Below are 26,659 nucleotides of genomic sequence, written 5' to 3' on the forward strand. Positions count from 1 at the left end.
CAGTACCAAAGAAACTGCACAGAAGTGAAAAAGCATCCATGATTGTGAGAAAGTTGTATTGGTACACCCCCAACAACATATAATTAGGCAATTTCTTACCAAAACAATCCCCTGAGAAGGTGATGCAGTAACAGAAAGAAGACAATGTTGAAAACACAAGAAAAATACTGTAAACATTTCAACAATTCTATGATTCTACTGAGGAACGTAAATAACAAGGTTTATACAGAAGAGAAAGCCAGATGACGAAAACAACAAAAAAAACACAAAATCAAGCAGATGCAAAGACCTAATAAAAACAACATATGAAGATTCCACTTTGACAACTGAAGTCTGAATATAAGTTAACATTGGGGAAAAATGAACTATGATAGGGATGTTTCTTAGTCTTTAAAATGGCATCACACTTCGATCTCATGTTATATTAAAACACTTCTGCCATTGTTATAGATATTCTATGTACTTAAGGACTAAAAGAAAAGTATACTGATTTTGAGGAGGTTGGGGGTGGGTGGAAATGGTCCAACTTGTTTATAATTAGGAGGAATAGGATGAAAGTGAGCACTAGAAAAATGTAGCTGAATTATCAAGACAAGTGTCATAACAATAAGACCTATTAGTCTATTGAAATAGTGTCCCAAGGCAAATTGTGCCAGTGCTTGAGTCAGGACACAACATAGGACACAAAGCACTAAAGAATAACAACAAAGGTGGAAAAGGGGTAAATAAGTTGACTAATTAGGCCTTTTCCAGGTTTAACTTTTGTGAAATAAAGTTGTTCTACTTTTGTTAACATCAAATGTATTAAAATGCAAATCCAAACTCAATAAACGAGGTGTTATTATATTTCTATGTTTGCTCACTGAAATACCTAGAACATGTAATTTAAGACTATTACATTTGCTTTGTCTTATCCAGAATAATCTTAGCACTTAAAACAATTAGTCTTTGAATATGTTGTAAATATATTCAGAATATAACAGGGTGTTGGTAGCTGGAAGGCTAGTAGTCATTACTGTATGATTTGAGTTGAGGTTTCTGAACTGTAAATCACAGAACAAATATTAAAGGAATACTGTACATTCAACTTCAGGTACTGAACCACGTGCATAAGGGAAAAAATTCCATACATAAAACACTTTTCCAAATACAGCTACAAAAGGTGTTAATCCAAATGGGTTGCTATAGACAAAAGCACCTGAACAGATTTAACATATCCACTCATTTTAAACTGAAAGCTACTTAATTAATGCTTCCCTGTGCCCAGATTGCACAGGTAGTTCCTCACATTCATGCTATAACAATTAGTGCTAAAGAGAATAATGACAATCAATCAGATATTTGAATTATATTGTGGATAGGCATTCAAAATGATGTAAAAGAAAAGCAGGTTTGAAATTAGGCACATTAAAGGAAAAGGCATTTTCAAACCTATTTTGGTCTAATTCTACAGTTGCTAGTCATATTTGCTGCAGTTTTCTTATACGTATATAAAAAACAACAGTCACATAAAACCTGAAAATTCTAAGCCACTTAGAAAATAATAGCTTATTAGACAACGGTTACTCTTCTACCAGAACAGTCTAACCTACCTAAATAGTTTGGGAGGCAAGATGCTGAATCGTGTCTTGTCTAAAATTTTCCTGATTCTATTTCTTCCACCAGATACAGTGTTTGCTTTGATTTTCTTGTTTCCTTTCTCGCTTGGAAACATCTGTTCCATATCTCCGGGCATATCTGGGATGGAGTAGCGATTACTTTTCTTTTCTGCAATTTTTGGAATATGGGGGACTCCATTTTTCTCCTGTCCTATCCTGCTAAGCAGCTCTTTAAACACTGTAAAAGAAGATAAACCTATTATAATTTCTTTTTACCTCCTGGAAAGCTTGTTCTTTTAACCCTTCTTCTGCCCATCCCCACCTACCACTATAAAATAAATACTGAATAGTATAGTTGTTAACATGCACACTAACAATATGGTCAATTTAATATTCCTTTCCTCTTCCCACTGAAATCAAATGGAGTTTTGCTATTGAATTCATTGGGAGAGAGAGGCGGCCCTAAATGACTAAAGGAAAACAGACTGCAAAGAAAAAACTACTGCACTGGAGGGAATTTCCAATCACAAATGAAGTAGTAGAAGAAATTTCATCATTTTCACTTTTCTTATTAATAAACATTACAACACATTTCATAAAACTTTGCTAACATCCACTACAGACAATTAACTGGATAAAAGGGAAACATTACATTTACATTAATCAACCTTTTTGTCTGTATCTCTTAGGTAATGGGATGCAGATGTTTTCTTAAGAACAACCGTAAGACTGATTGTCAACTTTACCACTTTACTGACTGACATTTCTTTTATCTTCATTGATATTATCAAATATATTCCACATCCAATATTCTTTTACACTTATCAGATATAACTGGTCAACTGGTAACAATGACATTTCCAGAAAAAAAACATTCCATAGGGAAAAAAGTTATACCTATTTTATTTGTGTTTCGGTTATATAACATAATACCCTGCCCTTCAAAGCTGTACATGAATACCTGCCAAGCAGTTTATTTTTTTTTATCTCTTTGAGGTTGCTGACATCAGAGAAATGTAGTGTTTTCAGTTGAACACATATGGCTGTGCTCACTGAAACACAACTTACAGCTGCACAGTGCTGATTACTCACGTTTTCCACCCAAACCAGGCAGGCAGCACATATTATGCACAAATAAGAAATCAAATTGCATGCTTCTATTACATAGCAAAATTTAGGACTGTACGCCTTTGTAGGAGAAATTCTGGTGTGAGCATGGGGATTCACTGATATATTCTCTGATAACTCACTAGCTCTATATTAGTCATTTAGCACTATTAAAAAATTAGAATAGCAAGTACAGTCTTTGCAAAGGGATTCAGCTGATGGATTTGTTAAAATACATCACGCAGCGGACAGAGTAAGCACCAGAGTAAGCGGATACAGGAAGGTTGTACAAGTGGGTGTACTGTTGCATGTCACCTTGTATTACCGTACGTTATTTGATGAAAGGGGTTTTTTTAAATTGTTTTTGTACTCATTTTGTTTGTGACAATAAGCTATAGTTAAGTTCATGCCATTTTTTGACCTCTACAGTGATGTAAAGAAAAAAAATTAAAAATAGAAAATCAATAGTGAAGAAAGACAAATAATTAGAAGTAACAGATGAGACCCAGGAGAGGAAAGGACCCCAGCAACCTCAGATATAACATAAATCAAAGAAAAGAAACCATGTATGTTTAGGGGGAATCTTGTTCTTACTGTAGTGGTATTTGTGTTCTTGGATGCAGACCATGTATGCCCTGGGTTATAGAAAAATAACCAGTATTTTGACAGAGATTTTAAAAAGCTATTTGTAAATAAATGACAATGTAAAGCTAAAATGGATATTGCACATATACTTTATACATTCTCTATTTTCTCTTTCAGATGTAAAAAGATGTTATGGCTCTCACACCCATTATTAAGTTTTTTAAAAAACCTGATTTTACATCTTTTGCTATTTCTTGTCAAAACCAGTGACAGAGAGGATTTGTGAATAAACTTTTGGTCAGATTATCGGCCCCCTTTCAGCCCCTTTGTGTGAAGGCCCCATAAAGCTGCTTAAATGGTCACATGAGGATTTCCCAGGGAGCACAGAGCTGGTTATGCTGCCCCTACGCCCCCTCCCACCTTCCCCCACATGCAGACCCTGGCATAGGGGAAGTACCCAGGCAAAAAAGGGACATGGCCTCTGGGATCTGGTGATCATCAACTCCTGGAACGGCTCCTTGGGGTCACAGGAAATTGGGTGGAACTTAGTGCGGCCCTGATGCCTTCATTGTACATTGGCTATGCAAGCCTACTCACCAAAAATGTTTGTTTTTACAGTAATGGAAAGATGAGTATTGTTCCTCAAGATTTCAACAGCTTTTACAAATGTAATGTTCTCAAAGTTCTGTCCATTTACTTCCATTATCTTGTAGGAGAAACAGAAAAAAACCTGAATTTTTAGATTAAATGTCACAAAAGGGTTTTCCATTCTCTACATTTACTATTTAATATTATAAAAAAGATACAAGAAATGCTTCAGAAGTTACAATACAGCTATATATCAGAGTGGTATTATGAAAACATGCATTATTAAATATCCGAATAAATTAGCTGCTACAATTTAAATATAAGTATGTCCTACAAACATGTCAGACTTTGATGCACCCAGAAGGGAAACTGAAGTCTTTCAGTGGCACAGCTAAAGAGGTAGGACCAGAAAGGCCCAGAGAAGCAAAGAGTCTCCAGGCAGGGAGCCCTGGGGGATGTGATCCCACACCAGGTCCAGGACTGCTTAAAGAGCAGGGATAATTTGAGGGAGCCCAAAAGGGGCTGAGACACAGTTTGGCCAGGGTACTTTCATAGGCCCTGCTGGACTGATTGAAGACTGAGCCCTAGGATAGGGCTGCACATTGAAGGACCTTACAGAGGGTGCTGAAATAGGCCCCCGGTTGGACTTATATCCCAGAAGGAGTTTGCTTTGCTTTTATCACCCAAACAGACTGTGCGAGACTTGGCCGTAGGGTTGAGTCAGCAAAGACCCACAACAAACAGTGTGTGTGTGCAGACACACACACTCGGCTAGGGGGCACTCGCGAGAGTGAGTGTACCCCATTACAACCCTTTTTACCAGTGTTTCCTAAAACAAACCATGATCAGGATATTTTTGGAGTTTTTTCATATATATATTAGCTATAGAAGAGAACTGTAGATGCAAACTGCAAATCTTTAAAATACTTCATAGTTTGGTAAACATAATGAGCCAATTAGTAATATTTGAAGTCTTATATTTCAGACAAATGTTATCTGGCATTTACTGTACTCGGTTGAACCAGGAGGGATTTTTATTAAAATTACATCTGAAACATGAATAATTTTATGCACTTTCTTACCTGATCACCACGCTTAAGTCCAGCTTCTGCTGCTTTGCTGCCTGTTTCTACAGTCTCTACAAAAATGCCAAAACCCTTGTCACTTCCTCCAACTAGACAGAAAAAGAGCGGTGAGTCTCTGGAAGGTTTTTGCAGAGTAATTTGCCTCCACTTTGCCTTGGCAGCACAGGCAATATTCAACAACCTGAGGTGACCCTTCATTTTCTGTAAATCAGAAGACACACACAAAGGAATGCAATGTTTCTTCATCTAGAATTGGAAGAACAACTGAAAAGAACAATGCCACAGAAAAAAGGATCTATGAACTTAAGGATCCAATTCTTACTAAAAAAACAAACAAACCCCAAACCCTTTTCTTTCTTGAAATACCATCAAGAGATAGTAAAATGGTATAGACTACTCATTTCTGTTTGATTCTGTACAACCATATGTACAATTTAGACCAAATAGGACTGTGTTAAAAGCTGACTGTAGATTGTCTTCTTCTAGCACAAAGACTTTTTAAAATATTCTTAAATCACAGATGTAAAAAACCCACCTCAGTGGAAAGCATGACACTGATAGTTTTTAGTCCTACCGTATTTTCCAAGTTTTTTTCAAATTCTTCCAGAAATCGTGTCATAGCAGGATCTCCTTCAAAATCATTAAAATGATTGTTCACCCACAATAAGACCACTCTGGTGACCTTCAGAAACAAGATAAACATGAGGGTGGTTTTTGGATGGGTTGGTTTTGGAGTTAATAGTAAGGAAAAAGATGATGTACATTGTAAACACATTTGTTTATGTGGATTTAATCTGATATGCCATTATTTTCGACACTGATGTTACACAGACTTTTCACAGAAGTAAACCAAAAGCAGAGATCACTTTTACTGCTTTTAAATAATCCCTGAGTCATTTTCCTCCACTGCACAATTAAACTGATCAGAAAAGAAAAAATCAAATTTGATCTGAGGGGCTGGGCTACTATCTACAGTGACACAAAGTCAACGCCAATTAATTTCCCTTCTAGTACTTTTAGTTTTGCTTAATTCAGAAACCTTACACTTTTCAAATTGCCACTGTGAATGATCAGTCAATTTTTTAAGCATTTCTAGGAAATGTATAGTAACAATAAAACATTACATCCTGAGAACCTTTATCTCCATTTTTTGACAATGCAGTTGACTGTGCTTCAGAATTACTATACAACTCTCATAATATAGTCAGCCTGTCAATTGCTCAAATCTCTATTAAACAAAAGTGCTCAACAATTACAGCAGTTTCTTTTGTCTAAAAATAAATTACTTCCTATTTTATTTGCTGAGACAGTTTTCTTTCTTTGCAAGTCCACAAAAAAGTTGCTGTATGCACAAGTGCTTTTAGTTTCACATTGGTAAAAATGTTATCCAACCCAGGCCCCCCTCCCAAGTCATTTTTACTATCTATATACTCAGCCCATTTTTAAGTCACTCTTCATTATGCACAGAAAAGAAAAATCTTTAAAGTGCTTGACATGTGTGTGACATACCCAGGGCACAATCCAGATTAATGAACAGCTGTGTCACCCCTGCCTTCTAGCCCGGGGTGTCCTTTACAATGCTTTGCTGCTGTAGCTTCCAGTCTGGATTGCTCACAAACAGCCTCCGGCATGGAAGTCACTCCCAGTTATATGTCTGCGTGTATACTGCAGTCAGCCAGCCACACCTAGGCTCTTACTAGCTTGAATTATACTGCAGGGTGACCCCAACACACTTCCAATCCCAGATTTTCCCCCTGAAATGTTTGCCCTGTACTGCCCAGCTCTCTCCTGGACAATACAAATTTATATAGGTCTGTTATTTCATCAATGGGAATATTATGCACATATTTTATCATCCCAAATGGAGTTTCCCCAAACAAACAAACTGGATTAAATAAAACAATAAAACAAGTTTATTAACTACAAAAAGAAATAGATTTTAAATGAATACAAGTAATGAGGTATAAAAGTCAGAAATGGTTACAAGAAAAATAAAGAATAAATGTAACTAATGCCTAACTTAACAAACTATGTTAAATTGAAAGAAAGTTCTCTCAACACTTGCACTCAACAGTCTTAGTGGCCAAACTTATAAGGCCAAGACCCCTTCTTCTGTTTAATGGCTGCTTTCTTTGTTCCTTCTAGTGCAGTGAATCAATGGACAAAGAGAGTGAGAGCAAGAGAGGAGGGGTGCCTTGGGGTGTTTGTTCCCCCTTTTATAGTGTCAGTTCCTTCCCCCTTGGAAAACATTTCCAGACAAAATTCAGGATGACAGGCAGTCTGTGTGGAAGGAAACTCCATGCTGTTTCTGTGCTAAGATGTAGATTTTTTTGCCCCATCCCTTTTCCTGCCAAAAAAGATGGCCACTTAGCAAGTAATGGCCCATCAACGTTGTTTACACCTGCCTGAAGTGTCAGCTTGCCCTTTGTCTTTGAGGGACTGGTTTGGCCACTCCCCAGACTCCCCTGGAAAACACAGTTTTAGTCATGACCTCATCTTATGTTTATAACTTCACATATAATAACAATACTGCTACGTGCATTTTGCCATGACATTATTGATCAGCAAACTATGAGTTTTTAAATGGTATCTCACAAGCAATACTTTATTACAATAGTGTGTAGGATGTGGACACAGAAGTACATTCTGTCACAATATGGAATAATCAGGTCAGACAGACTACTAAAATCATGTGGCAGATATTCTCTGTAGATCTACACAATTTTCACATTTTTAATTTAAAAAAAAAAACCAACTAACACTAATTGTCAAAATGCATGGCACAAAAAAGGGAGAAAGAACAACATGAAATTAGCTGCAAAACACAGAAAAGACTGTAATTTTAAATACTAGCTCCTTCACTGGTCAACAGGTTTTGTTCTAGGTCAACTCTAGTATATATGAAAAAAGTCAGCTAAGAACATTATTGCCATCTGTTTTGAATAGGCTACGAACAAAAACCATCAGACCATATAGGTTTTATTTTGTGCGCACGTGTATATTCATACAGAACTTCACTTACTTCCATATACAGAAGTATTGTAATTTCATCAATTGCACCATCTACAACCCTTTTCTGTGGTGGCATAACTTCAGGTGCATGGTTTGTAGAAAGCTGCTTAAATCAAATGTACTTGCAGCCTTGGAAAGCTATTTTCCAAGAAAACAATGGAAGATAGGTCCAATGCTGTCATGAAGGCAACAGTGATATGCCCAGAAAATTATGGACACTTACTTGACCTGAATTACTGGCAAAAATGGGTCTTCTGAGAGGGCTGATTGTACCCAGAATATGAGAGAGTTGAAAATATTTGCTCTATGTGGAATTTGTGAACAATAGGTCTTGACTTAGATTTCAGATACACTGGCATTTACATATTAAGATCAGCATTTACACATTTTAGAGGCTATGATCTGGCATATCTGAATTTAGAATCAAAACTTACATGTGTGCAACTATGTGGAAGAATACCTTTTTATGCTACTGAAATATATTGCTATAAAAATATTTATTTTTAGATCATCATGGAACAGTCAGACTTTATCAGCACCACAAAAAAAGGTTAAAGATCGATAATATTTTCACCACAAAAGCTGGTCTGTTCATTTGACACCAACCTTATCCCTGAGGTTGTCCACTCTAAACCACTCTAGGAGTTTATCCCCAACTTCCAATGGGCTTGATAGAAATGTCCTATATGTTAAAAGGAAATCTTCTATATAAGTTGGGTCCACAATAGAATGTTCTTCTATTAAATGCATGATGAGTCGCTCTGGTGTTGCCTTAAAAATAGAAGTGCAAAAGGCTTTCATGAAGTATCACACAATATCATCACCCCAGTGATGATATCCAGGCTTTGAAGCATGCATAGTGCACTTTTTTTTTCAAATTATACTGAGTGACTGATAAACTCTTAGAAAGAAAAAGTATCAGTGTGTTTAAGTTCAGTTCACATATTAAACATTTTGTAAGACTATGCACTATCTTGGCATTTATAATAGCATTTGGTTTGCACACACAATAACACTCCATCGATTTTTTAGTATGTTTTAAAATCCCTCTTCTAATCCAAGACAACACAGATTAATGCATGTAAAGACACTACCAGTGGTTTCTAACATAAAACCAGAAAATATGTACTGAATAGATCCTGCTTTATTAATAGGAAGCAGATTTTGTATTTATATAAAAATATAAATCCTTTCTAATCAACTCTCTATTGAGCTGTTGTAGGACAGACAAATGTGAATATCTGTTCCAGGTTCCCACTGTATTTTCTGACAAATTACATTTTTAGCGATTGACAGGTAGAATATTAAGTAAATAAAAAGAAATGGAGTACTTGTGGCACCTTAGAGACTAACCAATTTATGAAGTGAGCTATAGCTCACGAAAGCTCATGCTCAAATAAATTGGTTAGTCTCTAAGGTGCCACAAGTACTCCATTTCTTTTTGCGAATACAGACTAACACGGCTGTTACTCTGAAATAAGTAAATAAAGAAAATCACCTTAATAACTATATGTCCTTTCCTGGTTCCACTGCGATCTAGCTCTCTGTGCTCCTTTACCATAACAATTTCTCCTTCTTCCTCGACTTTATGAGTGTTTTTTTCCACATGGTTCAGAATCCGCCAGTAATCCTGCTGGGCTATACAAACAAACTGACCCAGAACAATATGGGGACAATTAATAAACCTGTAGTACATAAACACATCTCCACGCACTAAACCTGGGCAAATGTAATGCAATAGCGATAGCATACCATTTGACATCAGTCCAGTCCTGTCCAGTTCCACTAGATATTAAATTGTAAACAGAGTCCAAGTTAAATTGATAATCCCTCATACAGTACTACAAGTTACTGTGCAAAGACCAATCTTAAAAGAGAACTTAGCTTGTAAAAAGTGGAAATGGATATTTTCTGTTTAACTGTTCTTAAAGCATTTCAAACACACAGAAATACCATGACCTTAAGTGGTAAATAGCTACTTCAGCACAACACAGAAGTTCCTGTTTCTCAGATGATAGCAATATACAAGAAAATTGTTCCAAAATAAGAAGGGAGAACCGACAACTAAGGGCTTGTCTATATGGTGTTTTAGTTTGTACTAGAACGGTATGAATTCTAGTCCATACTAGCCTGTTGTGCACTAACTATCGCGTGTGGACCCTGCTGGCCCACACCAAAAGTTCCCTAGTGTGTGTTAATGTAGCCCTGTAACTTGCACGAGGGAACTTTTAGTTAGGGTTGCCAACATTGCATTTCAAAAATAAGGGACTGTTTTTTAGCATCCCCGTCCTTCCCTTTCTCCCGATATTGTTATCATAATTATTATTAATAATAATAATAATAATAATAATCAGTACTCACCTACAATCACCAGCGGTAATTCTTGCTGCTTTTTGCAGCACTCAGCAACTCCTGATCTTGTTGTACAGAGTGGAAAACATGCCTTTTAATAAGGGACTGTTGGCAATCCTACTTTTTCACATGTGCCTCAAGGGCCCACATGAGCCATTTAGTGCACAACATGCTAGTGTGCACTGGAATTTCACCCCTCTATTGCAGACTAACGCATTGTGTAGACAAGCCCTAACTTAACAGAGTGCCCACCCTTCCAAGTGTCTCACCCCCACCAAGTGCCAACTTCCTTCATTCTATTTCCGAAATAAATATCATTATGTTAGATGAAACCATATTATCTTTTTTATTAACCGTTTAAAATTGTGAGAAAATTATACACAGGTATAATCTTACCTGACAGTCATCTACTTTGGTCCTAACCACTCCATTCATGTACTGTTTATCCAAAGAAGGGGTAATCCCAAAACTATTTCCCATACAGAGACTTTCAGTTTTCCCATCTGGATGGCTGATTTCCACCGTGCCGTTTAAAATAACATACCAAGAATCAAGCTAGAATGAATTTTAAAAAAAGTATGGATCTCTCAGCAAGTTCTAATAAGAAAGATAATTCAATGCTTATCTCCCAGAAGTATTTACCCATGTGGTAGTAAATATGCTGTCATTACAATTTTGTAACATTTCATTCAATACAACATGTCAAGGACTGCTGTTTGCTGTCCACTGACTTGTAAGCAGTAAATGAAAGATGAGCCAAAATAAAAAAGCTTATTTCTAGCTCCACAATCTACCAAGTGCTAATAATTTCCAAATATTTGCATGTCCTGTTGCTACCCTTTTGACAACGAAGACTATGGCATGATACTATATTTTTTACATAGGCATTAAAACATGATCACTGGAAACACAAATTTGCACAAGAGGAGAGTTGAGTTAAGCCAATGGGTAACAATTGCACCAGATCAAAAACATTTTTTTAAAGGTTACTTCAGAAAAGGGATATTATTTCGTGGACAGACAATTTTATTTTTTTACTGCTACAAATGACCCATTCTTTTATGACATTATAAATACATTTTTGTAAAATAACCCCTAACTATTAGGTAGCAGTACACAAATAAATTGTAATATACCAGATTACTGTTCAAGTACTATACATACAAATTGTTTAATGCTATTGTATGTCTAGATTTGAACATATTAATACCCGGAGTTTCAGTATAATACAGTGCTTAAATTATGTTATGTTCTATAACTTACTTCTTGTCCATCTTCAAGTATGATGGCTCCTGCTTGTTCTACCACTTCAAATATCATAACTGAACAAAGCTCTCTTCTTACAGACATGGTCATGTTTGCAAAGGCTGGGAGTTGATGCATAAATTCCAGTAATTGCTCTATTAGATAAAGGAAACATTGATTTGAAGACTGCAAGGCCTGTGCCTCTAAGGTACCATTACCCCCTGCAGGTATATTAAACCTCAGAGTTAAACTCACTGAAGGAATTGCTCAGTGGTATTTCAATCACTATTAGTGCCTGTGGCTAAATGAGCACAGCATGCATTTTACAATCAACATTAATAAAAGGAACCTGGCTTTTCAATCTTGATTGTGCTCTGATTGACTATTATGGCATCAAGCGTAAAATTATGATATCAAGCTAAGCATAAAAGCACTTGAACTTCAAGCCTTTAGAAAAGTTATAAAGTATTTTTGCTGAATGATGATTGTAAGCTAGATAATATCAATAACATGAAATCATTTTTCAGTGTTCAGAGAAATAACCAGAGGAAAAGTATAAACTATTTCAATTTTTATTTTAGTGTTAAACTAATGCCAACTTCAGCTTGGCGCTTGCAGAAATCTCTTTTTGACTCAAATTCCTTGGAACTTAAATTCAGCCTCTTTATACCGTGATAATATCAGCCCTGCCAAAAATTCAAAAACAAATTTGCCAGCTTCAGGTAGTTAAAATTACTCCCTCCCTACCCCCCACATTAGCAAACTGTAATCACCAAAGTATTTAGCATCTCAGTGCTAATATTTTCAAACACCTAATTTCTCATAATAAATATAAGAAGAGAATAATAGTCTAGTTTAGTTTATAAATTCTTTGGGACAACAAAAGTTGTAAAAAATCTCTGAAAAGCATCATCTATAGTTATAAGGCTATCTATTTATTAATAATTATGTACTTACACAGATTTCAAAGAAGTCTTTATTATTTGAGTTATAAAATAGATCATATCAAGGTCTCTCTCACCAATGTCATCATCTGTTTTGTCTGCAGGTTCTTTTTCAAGGCACTCTCGTACAACATCTCGCCCCAGTAACGGATCTGAAGTTCTGTCAATATCTTCATCTTCTTCTTCTTCATCTTCAGAGTCCACAGGTGCTTCTGGGAGGCCTGTTAAATCTACATCTCCCATATCACTTTCTGTAGCCTGTAGAAAAGAAATGATCAGGCAGTAAATTCAATTTCTACACAGCTTTAACCATTTATGGCCTAAGCTTATAGTCCCAGTCAGTTTATACCACAAAATGAAAAAGTATCCTTTGACCAATAATTATGAGCTACAAGTTATGATAGCTCAACATGTTTACCACTTGAATACTTAAGGAAAGATACTACAATGAGATTTACTATTACAGAAAGACTGGTATAAATATCTATCTGGTGATGTAAATGCATTTGTTTTTATATTTTATATAAAAAGCATACATAAGAGGACAGAGAAGTATTTTTTTCATAAATCAGGGATGACTATATATGTTGTCACTCATGAATTGTAGTCATCCCTGACTTAGGAAAACAAAAGTAGTATCTTGCACCATACATTCTCTATCTTTGTACATATATACAACCATTGCAATTTTATATGTTGCTGGTTGAACTCAAATTATCTAAATGATCTAAACCACAATTCATACAGGTTAGTTAGTTAGTTAGTATGTACACATTACGCCTCTGGCGTTTAGGGCAGTGACGAAGCTCCTCCACTCCTGTCTGTTTCTGGCAAGTATTTCAATGGGGCACAGCTGGGGAACCATTGAAAGATCATGCAGTGTAGTTGGAAGATAAAGTGCTGTTAGAAACCTAGGTAGTATAAGAAGCAAGGAGTTCTGTGGCACCTTATAGACTAACAGACGTATTGGAGCATAAGCTTTCGTGGATGAATTCCCACTTTGTCAGATGCATGTAGTATAGTTATTGTACAAGCTCAGCTTTGGATACCAGAGTTTAATTTCAGTTGTTCAACTAGAATCATAGAATATCAGGGTTGGAAGGGACCTCAGGAGGTCATCTAGTCCAACCCCCTGCTCAAAGCAGGACCAATCCCCAACTAAATCTATGACAGAAGAAGAGCAGGAGACACTGGAAATGGTTTAGTTAGGTCACAACTTTATTCCCAAATGTCTGGGAGTACCTGGCAGATAAAAGTAAGATAATTCCATAATCATTGTACTTATACTGGGGGATGAGGGCGTGAGCTGCTGTCCACTTTACCCATCGTGGTCCCCTGCCAACCTACCACTGGGACCTGGCCACTCCCCATCCCCAAATGAGGGGGAAGGGGGGCTATAAAAGAAGGGGGGTTGGCTCCCTGCCATACCAATCACAGGAGCCAAAAATCCCTCATTTTTGCTCCTTTAAAGACCACGTCCTTTAAGTCCTTTACCAATGCATTTAATCTGATCACTGTATTCCTTCCCTACAGAGCACCTGCACTGGACATCTGCAGCACTGTATATCTTCCCTACAGAGCACCTGCACTGGACATTGCAACATCATAGCCTAAGCCCCGTTTTATGTTTGCCCCCAAATAAGCCCCCAGTCTGATGTGGGGAAGGTGAAAAAAACATCTCCTTGGCCTATCTTGCAGGGAGGGGAAAAACTCCTTCACAGACCGCCAGGAAAGGAGTGATTAGCATAACACCCACAGCAGATCATGACAAAACCTGGTATTTAACTACCACAATGGGTGGGAGGGTAGGTGCTGCTCCACCTGGTATTGGTAAAAGAGGGCTTTTCTTACACTGGAGTGGAACTAAATAATCCTGCGTCTCTTCTGGTCACCAGTGGGGATTGGAAAAATGGGTGACCATGGGATACTGACCTGGTCTGAAGCTGCTGCAACAACTCGCTTTGGTTCTCTAGCCTTTAAAGGGGTCACACCCTTTTCCTACAACACAGACAACAGCCCCCACCATTTCATGTGGGGTGAAGTCATTTGGTGTCCATTCAGTTTGCATATCTGCCCTCTCTCCCCTGTGTCTTCCTTGAAGCTATCTAGCCGTGTGCGGGCAACCCCCCCTCAGTTCCTTCTCTACCGCAGAGCCCCTTAGGGAGAATTCCAAAATCGAGGGGAGGAGGGCTGGTTGTGGAGCACCCATCAGGGGACACATCGCGAAGAATCATCGTTACTCACAAGGCGACTAACGTCCTCTTTTGTGATATGACTACATCTAATTTTTCCTGATTCTTGCAGTGAGCAACTTCCTCTTCTTCTTCAGTAGTGTCCCTATAGGTGCTCCACTGTCGGTGACTTCACAGCAGTATCCCCCAGGAAGGGCTGGGACTTGAGAGTGGAGTCTGTTATTACAGAGTACTGAGGAGCAGAAGATGGCATGGGAAGCTGCAAAAGTGTGGGCAGAAGCCCCAAACTCTGCAGACTGCTGAGACAGGGACATCTTTAAAGAATGCGACTGAGGTAGAAATTGACCTCATGGAGTGTGTACAGACTCTGGACAAAGGCAGCAGGTGGTGTCCTTGATAACAAAGGTTAATGCAACCTGAAACCCATTTGGATGGTCTTTGAGCTGATATCATGGAGCCTTTGGATTTTTCCATGAGGAAAAGGAAGAGTTTAGAGAACTTCCTAAACTCCTTAGTCCTGTCCAAGTAGAATGCTAGTGCTCTTCTAACAGCTGCCATATCCAGAATTGCCTCCCTGTTGTCACTTTGTGGTTTTGGGAAAAAACAGGAAGATGGATCTGTTGATTCATATGGAAAGTGGAGGTAACTTTATGGAGAAACTTGGGATGCAGCCTCAAAATTACTTTGTCTTTAAAAAAGACCATGTATGGAGGGTGTGCCATCAGGGCCTCTATTTCTCCTATGTGCCTAGCTGAGGTGATGGCAATTAGAAATGCTGTCTTCATGGACAGGTGTAAAAGAGAGCAAGTTGCCATGGGCTCAAAGGGAGAACTAATCAAAGCCCTGAGAACTTGGTTAAGATCCCAGGCTGGAGAGGGTGGTCTCACATGTGGGAAGAGATTCCCAGTGCCATAAGGAATCTACATGTCAGCAGGTGAGCGAACACGGAGTATTGTCTACCTGATAGTGGAAAGCCATTATGGCCACAAGATGTACCTTAAGGGAGCTGAGTGAGAGTTCTGATCTCTTGAGGTAAAATGTAGTCTAAAATCAGAGGGAGGGAAGACAAGGTTGGGGCTATGTGCTTAGAATGACACCAAACTTGGAATTGTTTCCATTTTCGTAGGAAAGTATGTCAAGCAGTCGACTTTTGGCTATGCAGCAACACATCTTTCTCTTCATCAGAGCATTCTGCCTCTAAGTCTTGGAACCAAGAAGGAGCCACGCCTGAAGGCGGAGGATCACAGGTTGGGGTGAAGGATCAGCTTGTCGCTTTGAGAGAGCAGGTGGGCAATGGGCCGAAGAGGAACTAGAGGACGTTTTGCCATCTCAGTCAGGTAAGGAAACCAGACTTGCCTTGGCCAGTAGGGGGCAATCAGAATAATTCTGGCTTTCTCTCATCCAACTTTCAACAGGACTTTGGACAGAAGAGGAAACAGGGGAAAGGCATATAAGAAGTCCTTGTCCCATGGGAGGATGAGGGCATCTCCCAGCAAATGTTTCCCCAGGCTGGCCCTGGAGCAGTAACAAGGACATTTCTTATGTCTGTAAATAGCAAAGAGACCTGTAATCAGGGTTCCCCAAAGGGCAAAAATGTCTTGTAACACTTCTGAGTTCAGTTCCCAATCGTGGTTGTGAGAAAAGTTCTGACTGAGACTGTCGGATGTCACATTCTGTGTCCCTGGTAGACAGGCAGCTGTGATGAGCACGTTGTGACGGATGCACCTATTTCAAAGTTTGAGTCCTTTGGTACAGAGGGAGAGAGATCTGGCACCCCCAGTGATTTATGTAAAACATACAGGTCACATTGTCCGTCATGACCTTCGTGTACATGTTCTTGATGAAAGGCAAAAAGACAGCCCTTAGCTCCCATGGAGGGTCACTTCTGTGGAAGACCACTTGCCTTGAACCTTGTGGTCATGTAAGTGAGCTCCCCAGCCTATTAAGGAGGCATCCATCATTAGAGTCACCGTCAGTGGCAGCTGCACAAAAGGAACACCTGCTTGGACTTTGGATGGGTCTTTCTATCAGTCCAGGGAGTGTTTTACTGCGCAGGGCAGTGATAGCAGTTTAGCTAATCTGTCCCTGTTTGGGAAATAGACAGAAGTGAGCCACATCTGAAGACACTGCACAAACGTCTGAGCGTTTGGGGTGACAAAGGTACATTCTGCCCTGTGACCTAGCACCTGTGGACAGTTCCTGGCTGATGTTTGAGGGTTGGCCTGGGCTGTCTCTGTGAGACTTGTAAGGATGGTGAGGCTGTGTAGTGGAGGAATGTTCCCGTTTGTTCTGTGTCTAGGTTGGCAATAGCTACTGGATGGATAATCCCTGTTATTCTAGCACAAATAACAGAAGCACCCAAATTAGTTTATCATAGGTAATCTAAAAATGTTATTATGAAACTGGAATGAGACATAAATGTCAACATAGTTTTGCTAGACAATACAATATTTTGGTCCCATTCACCAGTCATTTGAAAAAACATATATTGCTAAAACTGCATCAGTCAAGCTTTTTTTAAGCATAGCTGTAATACATTGCTACTACAGCAGAATTTTTTCCTCTAACTACTGGTCAGTCCTACAAATCTTATATGGCTTCTTTCTTGGTATATTTTTAATAAAGATGTACCAAATTTTTGGAAGCCAATTGTTTTTCTGTTCTCCATGCAGCATCTTTCTCAGTACTGATAGATTCATTCATGTTTATTAGAGTTACTACAAAAAGTTTGTATGGAATCACATAACCAAAGTTATAGATCAACTCAATACAGTCTCTCAAAGCTAAATCTTGCCTAGAGATTATGTTGCATGCCCAGAAAGTCCAGTCACCTGTTGATATTCTTAAAAGGAATAAGAAATCGTATAATCACTGCCTTTATCTCTTCAAAACTTTACTTACCAAAAACAGACTAGGATTATCAGTAAAGACACCAGTAAACTGGCCCCCACACCACTTGATTAATGCTACAACAGTCTTGTAATGTGTAACATTAGCCAGGACCGGATGCCTACAGCAACAATTTTATTGCAATCAATGGATGCTGAGAAGTCAAACAAAACTGAGAGGAAGAGGGTAACATTGGCAATAGAAAACAAAATCATGCAAGCAGAAATATGTCCAGCTACATAATACAATTTTAGATGCACAATTTTGATAACTACATAAGATCATAGGCAAACGTGTCTACATACTTAATACTACTGAAATCTCAGTCACTTCTGCAAGCTTATTCCTATTTAGAATCACAGAAACGTAGGTCCAGAAGAGACCTCCAATGTAAGTTTAAAAATACAAACCCTCACGTTAAAGATGGATCCTCGAGTATGGCCCCAAGCCCCCAATTCTGCACAATTTCGCTTTTGCCTAAAGATCTCAGTGGAGGTCTTGCAGGATGTTCAGAAACACAAATACAGTGCGAATGGCATAGAGTCAAGTGGATTGAGCCCCATAATCAGCTTTGTGGAATTTTCATGAAATGTAGCAAAAGTTTTCATGAGATCTCTCTATAAATGTGAAATGAAAACTGGTGTTTGGACCTTCCCCTGCAGCAACTGACAAATGAGTAAAATGTTTGGATTGCAAAGGTCCAGATATGTGCCAGGTGCTACCCTAAACAAGGAGAGACATGGCCCCTCCTCTGAAGGACTTACACAAAGCATTGCTTTAGTGCATGAAAGCTAGAGAGTGAAACCAGCTAAAAGGAAAAATGAACCAGTTACCCTGGTTTTCATTGTCCAAGTTGAAAGAAACACAAAAAGGGTTAACGCTGAAAAGAACTGTTAACAGTGAGGGTAACTGACCATTGTAACAACTTGCCTGTTGATATGAAGGATTCTCCGATACTTGGAGTCTTTAAATCAAGGCTGGATGTCTTTCTAGAACTACTCTAGCTCAACCAAAAGTTATGTGCTTGAAGCAGGTGAGATTCTGGGGCTGTGCTATGGAGGAGGTCAGACTAGATGATCATAGTGGTCCCTTCTGGCTTTAAAATCTATAAATCTAAAGTATCTATCCAGACCCCTATGCTGAAGCAGGACCAAGTAAACTTAGACCATGCCTGACACATTTTTCCAATCTGTTCTTAAAAACCTTAGTTGACGGGGATTCCACACCCTCCCTTGGAAGCCTGTTACACACCTTAACTATATTTATAGTTAGAAAGCTTTTCCTAATATCTAACTTAAATCTCCCTTGCTGAAGATTACCCATTATTTCTTTTCCTACCTTCAGCGGAGATGAAGAACAATTGATCACCACCTTCTTTATAACAGCCCTTATCATATTTGAAGACTTATCAGGTCCCTGCTCAGTTGTCTTTTCTCAAGAATAAGCATGTCCAGGTTTTTTAAACTTTCCTCACAGGTCAGATTTCTAAATCTTTTATCATTTTGTTGCTTGCCTCTAGACTCTCTCCAATTTGTCATCATCTTTCCTAAACTGTGGTGCCCAGAATTGGAGACACTACTCCAGCTGATGCTTCCCCAGTGTCAAGCACAGCAGGATAATTACCTTGTGTGTCTTTCATATGACACTCCTGTTAATACACACCAGAATGATATTAGCCTTTTTAGCAAGTGCATCACATTGCTGACTCGATCAATTTGTGATCCACTATAAACTCCAGATCCCTTTCAACAGTACTATCACCTAGGCATTTATTCCCCATTTTGTAGTTGTACATTCGCTTTTTCCTTCCTAAGTGAAGTACTTTGCACTTGTCTTTACTGCATTTCATATTGTTTATTTTGTACCAATTCTCCAATTTGTCAAGGTTGCTTTGAATTCTAATCCTGTCCTCCAAAGCACTTGGTGTTTCAATGGAGATTATATACAATTTGCATTACGAAACTGAAGTGTTAAAAAAGTGAAATTACTTTTTCTATTACTGGTGCTTGAGCTATATTTGTAATAATCCTGGGGCTTTATGGCAGATCAAATCAGCTGAGCCAAGTACTGAAAAAGTAAAATTTCATTTGTTAGAAAAACAAAAAACAACCACCGCAGAGCAGAAAAATGCTTTAATTTGCCACAATGAGGAACAAAGTAAAGAATGTTGGGCTCCAAAGCTCTCAGTGACTATTCAATATATTTCCATTTTAAGACTATCTTCAGACAAGTTTTGTTGTAATAATTGAATCTAGAACCTGAAAGAGAGACTTTGGTGTTTGGGGAGCTAAAGTAAAGTTAGGGGAGCTAAAGTAAAGTTAAATATAAACTCAACAAAATTAGATGAACAGAACATTAAGCAACCCACACAAAGCAATGACAACCTGACTGAATTCAGTCAGAGTACCCAAGATATTATGTTTCATGTTGTTTTCTGTTAGAGGACTAAATAAAGGTGGTTAATTTTACACACATTGTGTGATTCTTTTACAACTAAAATGGAATAATCTAACATAAGGCTAGCGCTAGGAAGCTGCACATATCCATATTCTTAATCTACACATGGTGAATTCACCTCCCTGCCTCACACACACCTGGTCAGCAGTATCCTCTACATGTTGTGGACCTTCTCAGAGAAGACCAAGGTCTTTGCCCATCTCATGTTACAAGAGAATTAACACTCTGCTAAATTATTATATGTATTAAGGCAATGACTCTGGTGGAGCACTGTGCTAGGGACTGTCCAAACACATAGTAAGAAATAGTCCCTTCCTCCAAGAGTTTGCAATCTAAATAGACAGGACAGACAAAGGGTTGAAGGGCACAGAGGTAAAGGGACTTCCCCAGATTCACACAGCAGTGGTAGAGGTGGGAGTCAAACCAGTCTCCCAAGTCCCAGTCTACTGCTCTATCCACTCAATCACACTGCCTGTAAAGTATTTATCAAAAGTAACATTCTGGTAAGGTAAGTACAAGACTATGGGTATGTAAGCTGAACAGAGAGTGAAATCCAAATGCTAATGAAAAAATACCAGTGGGATATGTTCCTAAGTAAATCTTTCAAGACAAAGTTCTCCATCATGTTGTGTCTAAACAGAGAAGTAAACTGAATATTGGCGAAGAATTGGTCTTCCTCAATCCAAAAGCCTACCAGGGAGGTAGGCATTGAGAAAGAGAGAGAGAGATAATATAATCCTGCACTTTAATTGTCCTTAACAATAAATTACAATATTGAAGATAAGGACAATGACTACTACATTATGTCTAACTGCTTGACTTCTAGACTCTGCTCAGGAACCTGGAACAAGTAACATAACTAAACTCTTGCGTTATACCATTGTGCCACAACTGTTGCAGATCTGTGTTTCATTGGTACAAGTAAATAAGACTATTGCAAACCTCCTTGTTGATCAGATAATACAAGTGTGCAGATAAGGGAAGAAATCATCTTCATAGATTTATTAATTCCCTTTTTTCAAGCTGGAGCTTCATCCAGTTACGATCCTTGACTAAACTAGAGTGGTAAATAGCTAGGAAAGATCTAGGATTAAAGTCAAAAACACAAAATCATCAAAAATTATAAAGATCATTCACTGCACTGCCCTTGAAAGACTGTGTGGTAGGAATACTTTTTATGTTTTGGAAGACTGAACATTGATTTACATTACAAGGAATAATTTTGATTGATTACATCACAATCAGTTGTAATATCTTCTTATTCCTAGAACAAAGCATTGTGGTGAGCAATATCAACGTATTACATTAAATGCTAACCTCTTAATATAAATATTAGGGCTGTCAAGCGATTAAAAAAAGTATCGTGCCATTAATCGCACTGTTAAACAATAATGGATTACCATTAATTTAAATATTTTTGGATGTTTTTTCTACATTTTAAAATATATTGATTTCAATTACAACTTGGAATACAAAGTGTTCAGTGCTCACTTTATATTTATTTTTGATAACATTTATTTGCAATGTAACAAAAGAAATAGTATTTTTTCAATTCCCCTAACACAAGTACTGTAGTGCAATCTCTTTATCATGAAAGTTGAACTTACAAACATAGAATTATGTACAAAAAACCTGCATTCCATTCAAAAATAAAACATTGTAAAATTTTAGAGCCTGCAAGTCCACTCAGTCCTACTTCTTGTTCAGCCAATCGCTCAGACTAACAAGTTGGTTTACTTTTGCAGGAGATAATGCTGCCCGCTTCTTGTTTACAATGTCACCTGAAAGTGAGAAAGTGGTACTGCTGCAGCCAGCGTCACAAGATATTTACATGCCGCAGGCGCTAAAGATTCATTTGTCCCTTCAGGCTTCAACCACCATTCCAGGGGACATGCGTCCATGCTGATAATGGGTTCTGCTCAATAACAATCCAAAGCAGTGCGGACCAACGCATGTTCATTTTCATTATCTGAGTCAGATGCCACCAGCAGAAGGTTGATTTTCTTTTTTGGTGGTTCGGGTTCTGTAGTTTCTGCATCTGAGTGTTGCTCTTTTAAGACTTCTGAAAGCATGTCCGCACTTCGTCCCTCTCAGATTTTGGAAGGCACTTAAAATTCTTAAATCTTGGGTCAAGTGCTGTAGCTATCTTTAGAAATCTCACATTGGTACCTTCTTTGCATTTTGTCAAATCTAGAGTGAAAGTGTTCTTAAAATGAACATGTGCTGTGTCACCATCCAAGACTGCTAAAACATGAAATATATGGCAGAATGTGGGTAAAACAGAGCAGGGGACATACAATTCTCCCCTAAGGAGTTCAGTCACAAATTTAATTGACACATTTTTTTAAACGAGCATCATCAGCATGGAAGCATGTCCTCTGGAATGGTGGCTGAAGCATGAGGGGGCATACGAATGTTTAGCATATCTGTCATATCTGACATGTAAATACCTTGCAATGCAGGCTACAAAAGTGCCATGCAAATGCCTGTTCTCACTTTCTGGTGACATTGTAAATAAGAAGAGGGCAGCATTATCTTCTGTAAATGGAAACAAACTTGTTTGTCTTAACGATGAAGTGAGCTGTACCTCACGAAAGCTTATGCTCAAATAAATTGGTTAGTCTCTAAGGTGCCACTAGTACTCCTTTTCTTTTTGCGAATACAGACTAACACGGCTGCTACTCTGAAACCTACTTCATATTACATCACTTTACTAGCTTATGTAGCTCACATAAACTCAGAGGTGGGCAAACTTTTTGGCCTGAGGGCCAAATCTGGATATGGAAATTGTATGGTGGGCCATAAATGCTCATGAAATTGGGGGTTGGGTGTAGGAGGGGGTGAGGACTCCAGCTAGGGGTGCGGGCTCTGGGGTAAGGTCAAAAATGAGGAGTTCAGGGTGCGGAAGGGGGCGCTGGGCTGGGGCAGGAGGTTGGGGTGTGGGCTCTAGCTGGGGGTGCAGGCTCTGGGGAGGGGCTGAAAATGAGGGGATGGGGGTGCACGAGGGTGCTCCGGGCTGGGACCAAGGGGTTCGGAGGGCAGGAGGGGAACCAGGGCTGGGGCAGGGGCACAGGAGGGGTTCAGAGTGCAGGTTTCGGGTGGGGCTTACCTCAAGCAGCTCCTGGAGGCAGCGGCATGTCCCTCCTCCAGCTACTAAACAGAGGGGCAGCCAGGTGGCTCTGCATGCTGCCCCATCCCCAGGCACCACCCCTGCAGCTCCCATTTGCCATGGTTCCAGGCCAATTGGAGCTGCGGGGGCAGCACTTGGGGCAGGAGCAGCGTGTGGAGCCCCCCGGCTGCCCCTACGCATAGGAGCCGGAGGGAGGACACTCTGCTGTTTTCAGGAGCCGTGCGGCACCGCAGCACATGCAGAGAGGGAGGCAAGCTCCCAACCCCGCTCCCTGGCTGAAGCTCCTGAGCAGGGAAAGCCCCGGACTCTGCTCCCCAGCGGGAGCCTGAGGGATGGATTAAAATGTCTGAAGGGCCGGATGTGGCCCCTGGGCTGCAGTTTGCCCACCCCTGCATTAACTGCTTTGGAATAAAGCTCAAGTGCAAACTGTGTTTGGAGAGAGTCTCAGCAGCACAGTACCTTATTCAATGATTTCCAACCTTTCTACAGCTAAATAGCCTGAATTTTTATTGTGTTTTTCAATCATAGCAATACAGATTGTGGACCTCACTTCCCAGTTTGACAAGCTCAAGCTAAAATACTAAAGCTTAAGCATATATGCATAATAAGGGGAGGAGAGTTCTTTGTTTCTGATTTAGGTGACAATCAGCCAATCAAAGACATGCAACCCTTCTTTCTACAAGCAAAAGAAAGAAGTGCTAGATTGTATCCAGCCGCTTCAGGAATGCATAAGGGGAAGGGACAAGAAGCAATCACCTCCCAGACCTCTGAGCAATATAGATATGACGACAGTCCATGCAGACCCAGTCTGAAACTGCCCCAGCAAGTCACTCTGGCTCTCTAGGGTGACATGTTTTCCTACAAGCCAGACAATGGCCCCCCACCACTTAATGTGCGGTGAGGTCATTCCCCAAGGGTAAAAGTGAACTTTCTTTTATTATGCCCTAGTCTACTATGCCGGTGAACAAATAATTACCTGTGAAATAATAGATGGTTCTTAAACTGTGTCCCAAGGACCACTTGCAGATGGCCCACAAAGTGTTCACAGGTTACATAGTGATGGGAGAAAACCTGGGGGCTTTGGACAGCACACATTGAGCTATCTGTAGAAACAGCTGTTCCTGCTGCCAAGAATGATATCACAGCTGTTTCTACTGTCCATTATTACTAACACTGTCAACTTCAAAATTCCTTGATTAATTGTTAAATCCACTGATTTATTTATTTTTCAATTAATAGAATGTGTGCCGGTTGCATAGCTTTGAGCACATTTACATGATAAATATGGAATTATTTAATTTCTGATACATAGAGTGGCAATAATGAGTCAAAATGTCACCATCTCTTGATAACCAGCAGAATGCAATCACTGACTTAGCTCCACAAAACCATTACACAAATAAGGACTTGCAGGATGAGAGTTGGAGGGGCGGGGAACCCTATTAACAAACTAGCCTTTACCTGAGAGAGAGAGAGAGAGAGAGAGAGGGAGGGAGGGAGGGAGGGAGGGAGAGGAGGCGGGGGAGGAGGGGTGGAGGGGGAGAGCCTGAGTAAAATGATGGGCATTACACACCATGTCTGGAAGGTCAAACTCTAATTCCAACAGACAGCAAACTTTAGTTTTCAGTTTTCAAATTTTACATAATACAAGCACAACCCTGTAATTACACATATTTATATACAAAATGTACAAACAACAAGGCGACAAAACTGCATTTGCAAAAAGCTATGGCCTTCGGATTGACCTATGTTGTAGATCTGAAAGACTCTTAAGAGCTAAACTGTTTAGTACTTTAAACAGACTAATATTTACTCCTTAAGAAAATAAAACGCATCAGTATCACAAACCAGCACCAAAATAAAAACAGCAACTTAATCTACTCTATGAATGATTTAACATTTCATTTCATATTAAGTAGAACTACTGTAAGAGCGAAGAACAGACAGCCAAACAATTCTAAGCACATGTCAATTACGAAAAGGTCAGCAGTTGTCACCTTGTTTACCATTGTGGATGAACATTAATTATTAACCAACACTAGATCAATAATAAGAACAGCCTCCAAGTCCAAACTGCACATAAATTAGTTGAAGGGACGTATTTATTTTGTTTTTTTTGTTTTGTTTTGTTTTTTTTTTTTTTTACAGAAGCTAGCCTATTCCAGGGAAATAGTCTAAGAGGAATGAAGAAATGACTTGCCGACAGTCTCCTTAATTCACAATAGTATTACGGAATAGTGTGCCCTCCTTTAGGCCTGATTTTTTTTTAAATTCACACTCAAATCCTCTTAAAAACATATAGGCATCATCAGTATGTCACAATAAACTTTTAGAACTTTTAACTCTTATAAAACATTTAAGTTACAAAGGAAACCTAATATTATTAAGACAAAATATACTTCAGGGGCATGTAGAGCTATTTAGGACCAAAGTTTCATCTGTCTGAAAACTGTTAGCATATAACAATGTGTTCCACTCACCAAATTCACCAAAGGGAAAAGAACACAGCTTCAGTCACTACCACTATACAGCAGAGATATTTAAAGTTTAAATGAAAACGAGAGGTATGTCAACTCAGTTGGCAATGAGAAAGCAACATAGGAGCACAAGTTAACAACCAGCTCTATTCTCTGAAATGCTGACAGTATTCCTGGCAAGAAGGGAAGTATTACACCAAAGCTGTGATCTCGTGGTCCTCAAGAACCAAGGTAAAACCCAATAATATTTTAACTATTAAGAAGTTATAAACTATGGATAGTAAAATTATAGAAATGTAACACTATAAGTACCTGACCTTTTTTTCAAAGGGAGGCTAAATTAAGATGGATAGTATGTACGTATGGCAAAACTAAATGGATAGCAGGAAGGTAAATCAAGATTTGACAATCAATAATAGTGTGGCAGCCAACAAAGGCACTGCAAGATCTTACAACTGATACATAAAACCGTTATTAAGCTAGGAACAAGACCCTTTTCCCCAAAGGCGACAGGAATCAGCTGGGTGTCCTTGAGGAAGTCATTATATTCTTGACTATTTAACTTCCCCTGTTTCTATTAAACTGCAAAATTTTGCAAAAAGCACTCCAGTGCACTTACAGTAATGGGTGCAAGTTTTAAGATAAAATTTAAAAACTGCCACTTCATGCAAAATAAATACATTTCAATTAATAGTTTTGAATTAAATTAACCAATGTATTTTCTTGATCTTAAAAACAGCATGCTGCAATCTGTTGACAAACACAGTTTCTGTAGCACTCCAAGCAGGTCAAAACTTATAGACTCATGAATAGCTACAGATGCAGAGGGCCAGCTCCTTGACTCTTCTTAAGCTCCCTTTGTGCCGCTTCAGCAGCTCTAAACAGACTTAAAAGTTTGTCTTCACTACCAGGGTAAGTCGACCAAAGTTACGCTATAGCTGGAATCGACGTAGCTTAAGTCGATTTACCACGGTGTCTTCACTGTGTTGTGTCCACAG

The 26,659-nt window shown here is 38.9% G+C and overlaps 1 protein-coding gene across 4 annotated transcripts in view; it reads right to left on the bottom strand.

Moving 5' to 3' along the window:
* Positions 1-26,659, bottom strand: part of RAPGEF6 (Rap guanine nucleotide exchange factor 6) — a 235,079-nt gene that overhangs the window by 54,067 nt on the left and 154,353 nt on the right. For all 4 annotated transcript variants that reach the window (XM_077825108.1, XM_077825110.1, XM_077825106.1 and 1 more), the window contains 9 exons: positions 12,594-12,774; positions 11,591-11,727; positions 10,724-10,882; positions 9,474-9,626; positions 8,582-8,746; positions 5,538-5,645; positions 4,961-5,164; positions 3,888-3,996; positions 1,593-1,836 (listed from right to left, as the gene is read on the bottom strand). In XM_077825108.1, coding sequence (XP_077681234.1) covers positions 1,593-1,836; positions 3,888-3,996; positions 4,961-5,164; positions 5,538-5,645; positions 8,582-8,746; positions 9,474-9,626; positions 10,724-10,882; positions 11,591-11,727; positions 12,594-12,774 — 1,460 coding nt within the window. The remainder of the gene's footprint in view (positions 1-1,592; positions 1,837-3,887; positions 3,997-4,960; positions 5,165-5,537; positions 5,646-8,581; positions 8,747-9,473; positions 9,627-10,723; positions 10,883-11,590; positions 11,728-12,593; positions 12,775-26,659) is intronic.

The sequence above is a fragment of the Eretmochelys imbricata genome, chromosome 8 (assembly GCF_965152235.1).
Source record: "Eretmochelys imbricata isolate rEreImb1 chromosome 8, rEreImb1.hap1, whole genome shotgun sequence".
Lineage (NCBI taxonomy): Eukaryota > Metazoa > Chordata > Testudines > Cheloniidae > Eretmochelys > Eretmochelys imbricata.